This window comes from Microtus ochrogaster, linkage group LG5, assembly GCF_000317375.1.
Source record: "Microtus ochrogaster isolate Prairie Vole_2 linkage group LG5, MicOch1.0, whole genome shotgun sequence".
Taxonomy (NCBI): domain Eukaryota; kingdom Metazoa; phylum Chordata; class Mammalia; order Rodentia; family Cricetidae; genus Microtus; species Microtus ochrogaster.
The window spans coordinates 38,747,003-38,759,492 of record NC_022031.1 but is presented as its reverse complement, the minus strand read 5'-3'; the positions used below and the strand labels follow the sequence as shown (position 1 = coordinate 38,759,492).

General features: G+C 51.6%; 2 protein-coding genes across 5 annotated transcripts in view; one reads left to right on the top strand and one right to left on the bottom strand.

Moving 5' to 3' along the window:
* Tpm2 (tropomyosin 2) overlaps window positions 1-5,863 on the top strand; it is an 8,884-nt gene extending 3,021 nt beyond the window's left edge. Inside the window, exons 3-9 of one of the 4 annotated variants that reach the window (XM_026786548.1) lie at window positions 1,321-1,454; window positions 1,558-1,675; window positions 1,767-1,837; window positions 2,328-2,403; window positions 2,585-2,647; window positions 2,766-2,835; window positions 5,715-5,863. In XM_026786548.1, the coding sequence (XP_026642349.1) occupies window positions 1,321-1,454; window positions 1,558-1,675; window positions 1,767-1,837; window positions 2,328-2,403; window positions 2,585-2,647; window positions 2,766-2,835; window positions 5,715-5,797 (615 nt within the window). In that variant the 3' untranslated portion in view covers window positions 5,798-5,863. Of the gene's footprint in view, window positions 1-1,320; window positions 1,455-1,557; window positions 1,676-1,766; window positions 1,838-1,977; window positions 2,054-2,327; window positions 2,404-2,584; window positions 2,648-2,765; window positions 2,836-4,702; window positions 5,061-5,714 lie in introns of those variants that run through there. The other 3 variants (XM_005362082.2, XM_005362084.3, XM_005362085.2) reach the window with 3 other exon arrangements.
* Window positions 5,864-7,196: 1,333 nt separating this feature from the next.
* Ca9 (carbonic anhydrase 9) overlaps window positions 7,197-12,490 on the bottom strand; it is a 6,850-nt gene continuing 1,556 nt past the window's right edge. The window contains exons 2-11 of the mRNA XM_005362081.1: window positions 11,803-11,832; window positions 11,410-11,580; window positions 11,154-11,296; window positions 10,979-11,071; window positions 10,011-10,077; window positions 8,416-8,573; window positions 8,123-8,258; window positions 7,960-7,986; window positions 7,529-7,607; window positions 7,197-7,418 (exon numbers count right to left, since the gene is read on the bottom strand). Coding sequence (XP_005362138.1) covers window positions 7,352-7,418; window positions 7,529-7,607; window positions 7,960-7,986; window positions 8,123-8,258; window positions 8,416-8,573; window positions 10,011-10,077; window positions 10,979-11,071; window positions 11,154-11,296; window positions 11,410-11,580; window positions 11,803-11,832 — 971 coding nt within the window. The 3' untranslated portion in view covers window positions 7,197-7,351. The remainder of the gene's footprint in view (window positions 7,419-7,528; window positions 7,608-7,959; window positions 7,987-8,122; window positions 8,259-8,415; window positions 8,574-10,010; window positions 10,078-10,978; window positions 11,072-11,153; window positions 11,297-11,409; window positions 11,581-11,802; window positions 11,833-12,490) is intronic.

The window sequence follows — 12,490 nt, the reverse complement described above, 5'->3', positions numbered from 1 at the left end:
GCTCTTCCCCCCTCACCCCCCCTTCTCCAGCTCTTCCCCTTCACTCCCTCCTTCCCCTCCACTAGTCCCATCCCTTCTTTTTGGTCTTAAATCTCAACAGGGGTCTCTGGTTTTGTCTCGGAGAATGAGACATGGCTATCTAACATGAAGGAAGGACTCTGAGCAGGCAATGTATTTAGCATGTCACCTGCAGAGAATGTCCCCCTTTCCCATAGGTGGCTTAAAGTGGGGGAGGAGCTGGGGAGATGGTTCAGTGGTTAAGAGCTCTTGCTGCTCTTTCAGAAGACCTGGATTCAGTTCCTGGTGGTTCACAACCGTATGGGTACTAGGCACACATGCAGTGCGCATACGTATGGGCAAAACAATGATACATATAAAATAAAATCAATACTTTTTTTTTTTAAGGCACAAGAGTCCCAAGCCCCTTGGAGGTCTCAGTTCAGTGAGTCTAGCATGGGGTCGAAAACCTGCTTAGTTTCATGAGCTTCCCGCCTGGTCCAGTGGGTTAACAGTGCATCCAAAGAAGCTGTGATTGTTAATTCCAGTTTGTGAAGGAGGAAACTGAGGCTTAGAGAGGCCAAATGTGCTGCCCAAGGTCATATAACAAGTGTGGAATAGCTGAGCCGTGGCTCAAAGATGACAGACAGTCTGACTCCGAGCCAGTGCGCTTAAAAACCACACTGCTGTTGTCATCTTCCCTTATGGGCCGTCTTGCCCCGCCCCGCCTCTCTTTCTCAGGGTAGCCTGGGTTTCCATGGACCTTCTCCAAAACCTCTAAGGTTTTGCTTCCATATTCAGAGTCTGAGTCTCATCACTTGCATTCCCTCCTCCCGCCCCCCACTGTCGCCTTGGCAGGGAGCCCCTTGCTGCTGCCACAGCTCCCTACAGGCCTGGATTGCCTTGCTGAGAGTCTGCCTGGCAACTGGTGATATCACAGAACTTGATTCTGTGGTTGGCTGCTTTTTTAGCAGCGGCAAAGTCTAGTTGTACTGTTTCTTCCCAGTTCCCTCTTACCTGAGCCAGGGTCTGCCCCAGACTTAGGTGTTAACTTTGGGAGCGGCCTCTCTCAAGGGGGTTACAGGAACTACCATGTATAGTGCCAGAAGAGGCAGCACCTCTGGAGAATGGAGCTTGGGAGGGGCGGGGATACAGGTTTTCACCTAAGTAGATTATTATTGTTCAAATGGGTGGGAGGGGGAGATACTGTGAGCACACAAAAACCAGAAAGCTAAGATTCAGAAGAACCGTGCTGTCCTTGGAGCTTAGCTGATGCTCATTAAGGCACACAAAGCCTTTTGCCCTCTGCCCTCTGCCCCACAGGCTGAAGCAGATGTGGCCTCCCTGAACCGCCGCATCCAGCTAGTAGAGGAGGAGTTGGATCGGGCGCAGGAGCGCCTGGCTACAGCCCTGCAAAAGCTGGAGGAGGCTGAGAAAGCGGCCGATGAGAGCGAGAGGTGGGGAAGGGGGCCCTGGAGGGAGGCAGGTCAGGGGCTACAGAGGGAGGGGCCTGCCTCTGCTGGGACTGACCCCACGTGAACTCCTCCCCCTACTTCTCAGAGGAATGAAGGTCATTGAAAACCGGGCCATGAAGGATGAGGAAAAGATGGAGCTGCAGGAGATGCAGCTGAAGGAGGCCAAGCACATCGCCGAGGACTCGGACCGCAAATACGAGGAGGTGCCGGCCTTGCCCCGCCTTGCTTTCACCCGCAGTCCCCAAAGCCCCGACAGTCGCCACTGACGTACTTCTCCCTCCCACTTTCCCTCAGGTGGCCAGGAAGCTGGTGATCCTGGAGGGAGAGCTGGAGCGCTCAGAAGAGAGGGCTGAGGTGGCCGAGAGGTAAGGATGCCCTGGGGGCCGGAAGGGGGACAGTAAACAGCTAAGGGCTCGGCGCTGTGTACAGAGTGGTCAGGCAGTTCCCCGGGCCAGAGGCCACAGGGACAGGCCTTGTCCTCTGATCTATGCCTGCTGCCCCCCAGCCGAGCCAGGCAGCTGGAGGAGGAGCTTCGAACCATGGACCAGGCCCTCAAGTCGCTGATTGCCTCTGAGGAGGAGGTAGTAACCTCTCTGGGCCTTTCTAGGCAATGGCACCTTTTTCTCACCTCACTTCTCACCTCGGCTCAGCATCTCAGGCTTCCATCTCTCTCTTGCAGTAGGGATTGGGGGTGGGGGCGGGGATAGGCTTCCAAACTCAGCCTGCTGTCACTCTCACCACTTGGCTCTTCTCTTTTCTCCTCCACCCCTCCCCCACCGTGCCACCCCTCCACCCCCCCACTCCTGTCTCACCTCACTGTGCCTTCACGCTCCATCCTGCCACACACCCCTGCAGTAAATGTGGGGACCTAGAGGAAGAGCTGAAAATTGTTACCAACAACTTGAAATCCCTGGAAGCCCAAGCGGACAAGGTAGAAGGGGCAGAGGGGCAGTGAGGACTGGGTCTTGGGGTCATGCGGGGCGGAGTAGAGGGCTTAGGTAGGGAGGGCTAGGTGCTTAATGAAGGTCAGCAGAAGCCCGCGGGGTTCATGGGGTTCCAGGGTTCAGGGTGTAGGAAGCAGTTCACTGATGGCATGTGTGTGTCTCTTAAAGTATTCCACGAAAGAGGACAAGTATGAAGAGGAGATCAAACTTCTGGAGGAGAAGCTGAAGGAGGTGAGATTGCCCCTGGTGGTACACTGAGGGTTTGAGACAAGAAAGAGGGGTGGCTGCTGGGAGACTCTCTGGGAAGGCCTCTTTCTTGACCATGTCTCCAATCCCGTCTTTATTGCAGGCTGAGACCCGAGCAGAGTTTGCTGAAAGGTCTGTGGCAAAGTTGGAGAAGACCATCGATGACCTCGAAGGTAAAAAGGATGCCCCTCCGCACCCATCCCCCTCAGCCTGCCCCTTATCTCATCGTATTTTTAAACGAGTGGGATTACCCAGGGCTCTGCAGACTCCAAGGAATCATGACAGGCCACTCCAGTGCTTTTTCTGGGTTTAGAATGAATGATTATCTGAAAAGTTAAGAACAGATTGATGGGGCTATAGAGCTGGCTCAATGGATAAGAGCACTGACTGCTCTTCCAGAGGACCCAGGCTTGAGTCCCAGCACCTACATGGTGGCTTACAAGCTTCTGTATCTCCAGGTCCAGGGGACCTGACACCCTCTTAAGAAAACATGTTCCTGGGCTTGGAAGAGTGGCTCAGTGGGTAAAGCACATCCCACAAACGTGAGAACGTGAATTCTGAAACCCAGAATGCATGAAAAAGCTAGACACAGTAGCCCGTGTCTGCAGTCCCAACACTCTTACACTATAGGAGAGGAAATGAGGGTGGAGACAGGAGGATGGCTAGAAGCTCAACTGACCTGGCATGCGAAGTGATGATAAGACTTGGTCTCAAACAGGATAGAAGTTAAGGACCAACGTCAGAGTTGACCTCTGACCTCCACACAAACACCATAGCATGCACACACCCACAAATACACACACATCATTATATAGTCACACAATTTACAAAATTGGAGTTCTGAGGGCTGGAGTGGTAGGTCGCATGGGAGGTGAAGAGAAAGAGAGAAGAAGAAAGAAACACAAACAAGGAGCATATAGACCCTACTCCAAATGATTGTTTTCCCTGGACAGGATCTTATTCTGTAGACCAGGCTGGCCTCAAAACTGTGCAATCCCCTGGAATCTGACTCCACAATGCTGGGATTGCAGGCTTGGGCCACCAGCTCCTTCATGCTGATCTGCCAGTCTTGCATAACACTAGTGTAGCAAATGCTACCGCTAAGTACAATGCAATGGTCTTATTGCAGAGATGCCCCACCCCTTGTGCTGGGGGTGGAACCCACAGCCTTGTATGTTTTAGACATGAGCTCTACCACAGACCTGTCTGCAGCCACAAGACTTCTTCACTGAATACAGAGATATTTGTTGTTGTTTTTAATTTGGTGCTGGGGATTGAACCTAGGGCTTCATACATGCAAGGCAAGTTCTTTGCCACTGAGCTATATCCCCAACCACTATTGGATCAAATGTCAGGATTTACACAATACTGTTAATGGAAGATGTTACTTTGAGCTAGCCTTAGCAAAACCAGAAATCCAGGTATCTGCTGGTCTGTGGTTATTGCTATTATCAACAAAGGTCGCCTTTCTCTTTTATTCTGATAACCTTTTACTTCCATTAATCCCCATGTCTCCTGTTTCCAGTCTTCTCAGGCAAGCAGGATTTTATTTCCAACTTTAGGACTTTAGACTTTCCTGGCCAGCACCCTTCCTTTGCTTGCATGGCTGCCTGCTCAGAGCACTGCCCACAGGTTCCTGGGAGATGCTGCAGCGGGAGAGAGAAGTTGGGGTGCAGAGGACAAAGAAAAGCCAGGGGAGAGAAAGGGGAAGAGGAAGCCCTGACTGCCATACTGGCCTGTCCTCTGGCCTCTCTTCCGTTCATCTCTCTGATTCTATTTTCCATTTCATAACCTTCTCTCCCTCCTTTCCTCTTCCCCTCCTTCATCTCCTCCCCGGTGCTCCTTTCCCCATCTTCCATCCTCCTCCTCCTCTCCTTTTCCTCCTCCCTTCCTCCCCGTGTTTCCTTCGCCCTCCCCTCCTCCGTCTCCTCCCCCCTCCCATGCTCCCTCCTCTCCTCCTCCCCTCTTCCATCTCCTCCTCCCCTCCTCCATCTCCTCCCCCGTGCTCCCTCCTCTCCTCCTCCTCTTGGGACTCCCCAGATGAGGTCTATGCACAGAAGATGAAGTACAAGGCCATCAGCGAGGAGCTGGACAACGCGCTCAATGACATCACCTCCCTCTGAGTCCATACCACTGTGGCCTTGCAGGCCCCCTTCTTCTCGTCTCTCTCTCCACTCTCTTTGAGGGGGCGGGGGCAGCCAAGAGGAGCACAAATTGGCAACATTGCATAGCCAGGCCGAGGACAGCTGAGGGAGCACGCCTGTCACTTCTGTCACCTGCTCTGGCACTGGCTTCCCCTTCTGTCTATCCACATCCACTGACCTCCCTCCTCCTCTACTACTTAATAAACTCTGAACTCGGTCTCCATGCTGTTTTCCTGCCCCCCAGTGAGTCCTCCATCATCACTGTCAAAGCACTCCTGAGTTTACTCCTGAGACCCTGGCTTTTACCAACGTCCTCGGTCTTGTGACACTCAGCCCCTGCACAGAAGATCCTTCTGCATGGCACTCCCAGCCTGTCATTTCCTGATAATCCATGCATGTGATATAAGTGGGTCCATCGAGCACAGCCTCCCTTCCCCTCTGCAGCCCATCGCTGACCTTGGAGCACTTAACTGGGATTCTAGAATCTGATGGAATGGCTGGAAGGGAGATGGGGTAGTGAGGCACTGGGGAGGGGCCCGAAGGTCAGAAAAGGTCCAGTGAAGTCGAAAAAGTAATGGATCTCAGCAAGAGGGGCTTTCACAGCAACCGCAGGTCTGTTTTCTATCCCAATTCTGTCTGTCTGGCCCTCCTTTTCCTGACTGAACCTTTGTCTTCCCTTCTGTTTTCAATTTTCCTGAACCTTCTAAAGGAAGGCCACCTGTTTACCTCCCCAGGCCACTGATGCCACCCCAGCCTTTTGTGTCCAGTCAGTCCACCCATTTGCCCCAGGTCCACAAAGTGTCTCCTAACGTGTTTCTGTACGCGTTGCCATCCCTGACCTTGTTCCCTCCCTCATGTTCCTGCTTCCTGTTTCCCCTCCCCCACCTCACCTGTTGCTTCCATCACAGAGACTTTGGCTAGTGCCAAGGAAGAGAACGTGGAGATTCACCAGACCTTGGACCAGACCCTTCTGGAACTCAACAACATGTAAGGGCTGGCCCTGCTGCCTACCAGACTATATAGTTCCCTCCTCAGGCCAATAAAATGATGTTCCTGGCATGCCAAGGCCTTTTTTTGGTTGGCAATAGTGCTGGGAGGGGCCCTGAATGGGCAGGGCCTGGCTCCCAACCCTGCAGTGGGATCCCCTTTGTAATGGGAGTTCGAGGTGTGGATCCGGGACTCGGCAAACAACCCTGTGTAGCGGTTCCCTAGCGGGTAGGAAACTGTCCTGGCCTCTAGTCCTCACAGGGTAGAGCCGCCATCCACGGCCCAGCTCTGCTTCAACAGTCACTGGGCCAGACGTTCTAGAAGCAAAAATTCAAAAAGGGGCAGATATTCCAACAGGGCAAATGCCCAAAAGGCTCACTCCGTGTGACTAAGCCAACCATCTGACTCAAACTGCTCTGTGTTCTTGCCCCAACAAGGTCCATATTCTAATCCTGAAAAATGCCACGTTAGCCAGAAAGAGACACTGTGTGAGCAAAGAACTGGAAATGGAGGAGGTTGTTTTGGGTTTAGGGGTCAGGCCCAGTATCATCCCAAAGTCCTCAGGGGGTTAAGCCATGCATGACGGTGCAGGTCCTGTAGTCTTGATCCAGTCTAAGCTAACACAGAACTGCCTAGAAGGGAAAAGAGGGGCTGGGAATAGGTGAAAGGCGGTAATGAAGACGGAACAATGGAAGCAAGGAGTCGGAGTAGTGAAGGGAAGGGGCCGTGAGCAAGGAAAGCAGGCAGATTCTAAAATCTGAAAGTGGGCGTGTTCTACTTGAGAAAGCCAGGAAGAAGATAGCCCACTCACACCTGGGCTAACGCATAAAGTTCTTGGACAACCCTGCCTCGGGGACTGTAAGTGTTACCTTGTGGGAGTTGTTTCTTCCCCCAGCAGTCATGAAAAATTAATAGAACATCCTTTTGATTCAAGGACAAAGACAACTTATACGTGTTTTATTAGAAATATTTATTTTAAAAATAATCGGGATGAGCCAGGCATGATGGTGCATGCCTGTAATCCCAGCATTCAAGGGGCTGAGACAGGAGGATGGAGCCTTCAAGGGAAGGGGCTAGAAGCTTAGTCAGTGGTAGAACACTTGGCTAGTCAGAACAAGAGACCGGGTTCAAACTCCATTACCCACACACTCAGTTCAAGGCAAGCCTGGCCTCCACAGTAAGATCAGGGGGTGTATTGCTTAGTAGTAGGGCATCTGACTGCATAGTAAGAGCAAGAGTTGCCAGGCAGTGCTGGTGCACACCTTTAATTCCAGCACTTGGGAGGCAGAAGCATTCAGATCTTTGTTTGAGGCCAGCCTGGTCTACAGAGCTAGTTCTAAGACAGGGCTACAGAGAAACCCTCTCTCAAAAGACAAAACAAACAAACAAACAAAGCAAGAATTGAGTCCAGACTTGGCTTTTCACTATAAGATCCCATTACAGTACTTTACGGAAAAGAAGAAAAGTTAAAAAGATGAGAAAGGTTCCTTAGTGGTTAAAAGGAGTTGTATAATGGACAGGACAAGGTTTCCAGAATCCTCTAGCTGGCTTCTCCTTATTAGGCTCCAGTCTCTGCCATTTCTGCTGGGCTGTAGCTAGCTCCATCTTTGGTCTCACTTCTGTTCCTATAGAACAGGGAACTAGAATCAGAAAGCCAGCCCTGAATGAGTTCATTGGCAGTCCTGGAATTCTGGGTTCTACAGAAGAGGCTGTGCCAAGGGAGGACTGTGGATACCTGTTCTGCCTCAGCTGGATGAGGAAGGCCACGATGGTGACAGCAAAGAGAATGCCAAACACCAAGGCTAGGATGTCACCTAGGGGAAAGGAGGGGCTGCCTCAGAAAGTGGGTTTCCCTCCAAGTTGGCTTCCTATACTCCTAACCCTTTGCCCGAGTGAGTGCTCAGGGAGCCCCCAGGGCTTCAGTCTCCAGAGCAGGCCAGCCTGAGGTTGGAGGTGGATAGCAGAAGGGTAAGAAAAGCACGGGTTTCTCTCCAGCAGCTAGGTGAAAGGGGTGTTGGGGGAGGGAGGGGCATCGTCCTGATAAACTAAACCAGTGGTACAGATCTATCTACCTGACCTAGCATTGGCTTAGGGCCATTCATTCTGCAGAAAAATAAAGTACTAGCTCCTGGACTGAATGACATTAAAGGGTGTTCCCCAACTCACCAGCAGCAAGGCAGGAATTCGTGTGGACTGAAGAGAAAAAGGAGACATTAGAGCCGGGCCCATGAGTACCTGTGACAGGGCTGTTGCACAAATGAAGACACAGGAAGAGGAGGGACCCGCGGCTAGGGGACCTGGCTACATGGGCCATCAGTCAACTGTGCACCTGGCTCAGGGCTGCTGTCCACTTCGGCAGGGAAAGAAGCCTCAATCATTCGCCCATTCAAAAGTTGTGTGGCTCGGAAATTCCGTTGTAGCTGAGAATCATGAGGTCCCCACAGGGAAACAGAGAGAGTATGGAGCTGGGAGAGGGAGGGTCGATAGATAGTACGAGACAAAGGAGCAAGGGGTCCCCAGCCCTCTGTCTCCGTTCACGACGCGGCCCCTTGACTCGCCCTTATCTCCTCCTACGTTCCCATTTTCCAACGCCCCGTGTCAATGCCGCACCCCGACTCTTACCTGCTTCGTGCTCAGCTTCACTGTCTGGTTGAACACAGTCCAGATGACCCCCTGGCTGCAGGGAGGTGTGGTTAGAGACCCTTCATATCGGTAGTAGCGGCTGAGGTCCGAGGGCAGCAATGCGGAGACATCCAGACCTGGGATCTTGATCTGTGTGCCTGTGGAGAGGGTCTGTGTTTGAGGTCTCACCTTGATCCTGTAGCCCTGGAAGCTCCAGGCACAAGCCCAGGTTCGCTGCTTCTCACTATGTGTGGTTGATCCAAAAGGAGGTGAAGGGCTTTGGGCAGTTAGAGGAGGCCTTGTGAGGCTGAGCCATTTCTCCAGTCCCAAGAAAAGAGCTCAGCCGGGCGGTGGTGGCGCAGGCCTTTAATCCCAGCACTCGGGAGGCAGAGGCAGGTGGATCTCTGTGAGTTCGAGACCAGCCTGGTCTACAAGAGCTAGTTCCAGGACAGGCTCCAAAACCACAGAGAAACCCTGTCTCGAAAAACCAAAAAGAAAAAAAAAAAAAAAAGAGCTCATCAGCCCTCCTTCGAGGCCTTCAGTCTTCTGAGTACACGTCCATATCAGTCAGGACTGTTGACTCAACTCAGATTGGAATGAAAGAAGAAAGTGGAGTTGGGATGTAGGTCACTGGTGGAGATCCTGTATTCTATCTAGTGAGCACACAACAGGTAGAATAACTTATAAATACATTTAATATTTGTAACTATAAAAGATGGACACAAATGCGGGCGGTGCTGGCACACACCTTTATTCCCAGCACTTGTGAGGCAGAGACAAGCTGATCTCTGTGAGTTCAAGTCCAGCCTAGTCTACAGAGTGAGTTCCAGGACAGCCAGAGCTCCACAGTGAAACCCTGTCTTGAAAAACAAAACAAAAACAAAAAGACACAAAACTCTGTGTGTTTTAGTTTATCAAAAACCTAAAAGTCTAGTAAATTGAGATTTAAAATAATTCAGTCACTGAGAAGGGAGCTAACTTTTCAGCTAAAGTGGGTTTTCAGTGCCGGACCTAGGGCACCACACATGCCCTTGCTCTGCCATCAAGCTATACCCCTAGCCTTTCGGAGACATGGTCTCGTGTAACCTAGGCTGGCTTCCGACTTGGTGTGTAGCCAGCCTCCCAAGCACTGGATTGTCAGTATGCTCTGCCATGGCCTGCTCTCAAACATTTACAAACATAAAATGTTTGATGTTCATAAGTGGTAGACAGTTCTCAAAGTCAGTTTAGCTTTCCACACTCAATCCTATGTTTTAAACATTAAACATTTTTCCTCCTTACTTTACTTATTGTTTTGTTTGTTTGTTTTTGAGACGGTCTCACTATATACCCCTGGCTGGCCTGGAACTCACTATGTAGACCAGGTTGGCCTTGAACTAAAGGCACATGCCACCATGCCCATCCTCAACTTGGCTTTTTTGTCTAATTGTATTTCCTGTTTGGTTTTGATTTCTAATTGCGGACAGTAGTTTCCCTGTTCCCATTTGTCTCTCAGCAGTTTCGCCATCGGTACCAATCTCAGAGCCAGTTCACCCTCAACTCCTTCCTTATCTCCATCCTCAGATGGGCAGCTCCTGAGGGAGCCACAAACTGACCTTCCTCTGCAATTTCTCCCAAGTGCGACAGCAGCTGTTCATAGGCACCGTTCTCTTCTGGGCTCTCCTGCAGGGGATTGACCACAATTAGAGGCCTGAACATGGGGTTCCTGTAGTCTTTCCCCATTCCTCACCTCTGAGGATGCTGGGAAAATATAAAAATCTGATTATCCAAATGCTGTTACTCTTGCTTTGCAAATGAATTAGCTTGGTGTCCTGGAATTCAATGGCAAACTGAAGGAGGCCCCTCAGGGATCCGGGCCCTGCTCACTTTCATAGTGTCCCTTGTTATTATTGCCACACACACTCCATGGTCTCCGAAGAAAACCATAATAGGTTTTGTACTTGTGTTGCCTCTGTATTCGCTTTAATGATTCATGAGTTTGACTCTTGGAGTGGAATACTACATGCTATATCTGAGGCACTTGTCTGGCTTGATGCTGTGAACTTCACACTAGTGAGGCTTACAGGCAGGGCATCTCCTCACTTCCTGGCTTCCTCCTACCGTGGCAAGTGCGTTCTTGATCGTCAAGGGTACACAGAGGTCAGTGAATACTCCATTTCATGACGGGGACCTGATGGCTCACAGAAGTAGCCGAGAAATGCCTCCTCCCCGGGCCATTAGTTGTATGTGGCGTTCCCTGAAATGGTCCATACTGTCTTTGCTCGTGATGGTCTCTCTCTGTGCAACAGCCCTCCTTGTTTCCCACCGGGGAAGGATTTAAATTTCACCTCCTCTGTGACCACTGTTTTTAGTGTTCTCCCTTTATGACTGTCAAGTTAGCATTTACCCTGTGGGCTCCTTAAAGAAAACCTCCTTGTACCCTGCTTCCTGGTTCCCTGCAGCTGCTGAATGAACAAAGGCATGAATGGAGCAGAGAGCTAATTGACCAGCTCGAGAATGCCGGAATGGAGTCCCCGCTAACAAGATGCACCGAGCCCATGGGATAGAGTGTCAAGCGTGGTACCTGCAGAAAGGCAGCCAAAACTGCCAGGCCCCCAGGGCGACCCAAGGCTTCATGAAGCTCGGAGAAAGCCGTACTGAGGTGAACCACGTGGATCTAGAGAGGATTTAAGGGTCAGAATGAGCCCAGCTCTCCGATCACATCCACTTTGTCCCTCTCGGGACAGCCCGATGCCCACCTCAGCAGGGAAACGGTGACCATTCACAGTGTGCTCTGAGCCCGGGTGATCTGAAGTTCCCCAGTGTAAGTGCAACTGCAGAGCCCGGTATTCCTGCCCAGGTCCCAGAGCCATCTTCAGCCCAGGTGGCAGAGTCAGCTGTACTGCGTGGGGAATGCAAGGGAGCGATGTCTACCCACCCGTGAGCGCCAGCAGGACCCCCCAAGCACAGCTGAATTGCCACTCCCCTCCGTAGGTCCCGCCCCAGACACCTCACCCGTGTGGCCATTATTCTGCAGGCTCAGTTCCGGGAGAGGTTGGAGCTCGTAGCCCAGTAGTTCCAGGGGTTGCAGGGCACGGCAGAACGAGGTGAGCTCTGGGCGGATATCTATAGGGGACTGAAATCGGCCGGCACAGGCTGGGGACACCTGGGGCCAGAGTAGGGTGCCTGGGATGAGAGAAAAAGGTGCACGAAGTCTGATGATTAGGACAAGAACCGTTAGGATAAGCAAGGGGTGGAGTCAGGAAGCTTAGAGGCGGGAGTGGGGTGGGGGGGGGGGTCAGAGACGTGGGTCCAGACTAGAGCTAGTATTGGAGGTGGCGGGAGGGGGGGGTAGATCAATAGGGTTGGACTCCCAGATTAGGTGTGTGTCGGAGGTGGGTGTCTTACCTCTATAGCTCCAAAGACCGTGGCCACCCCCTGCATAAATCAGAAGAACTAATAAGCTCACTCTTACAGTCCAGTCATTTCTCAGTGCCCATAATTAAAGAGATTCCCTCCGGCTCTGGTGGGGCCTCACAGCCCCGGCTGTCTTACAAGAGTGTGCAGGTAACGAATGAAGCAGGCTAGGTGCAAAGCACGGTGGCCTGCCACCAACTGTGACTCGGCCTCTGGGGAGTGACCAGCAGACCTGTCAATGCTAGGGTCTGCAGAGCAGCTCCAGTTAGCAGATCTAAGCCAGCAGGTCGTCCTTTTCCCTTTACTCGGCTCACCTTCCTCTTTTTCCTGTCTGTCTCCAGCTTTCCCTAAGTTAGAGCCAAGTGTGGTGGCGCACACCCGAAATCCTAGAACTCAGCGGTAGAGACAGGTAGACGGCAGAAAATAGTTCAAGACCAACCCGATCTATACGATAAGACCCTGCCTCATCCCTTACCTCCCTCCACCCTCCAAAAAGCAAATCAAAGTTCCTCCGCCTGTTGTTTGATTCTTCCTGCCCTGAAAATTGTGAGTGACAGTTGTACGCTCTCTGTAGGTCCTCTGGGACCCCCCTTCTCTTCTCTTCTCTTCTCTTCTCTTCTCTTCTCTTCTCTTCTCTTCTCTTCTCTTCTCTTCTCTTCTCTTTTCTCCTTTCCTCTCC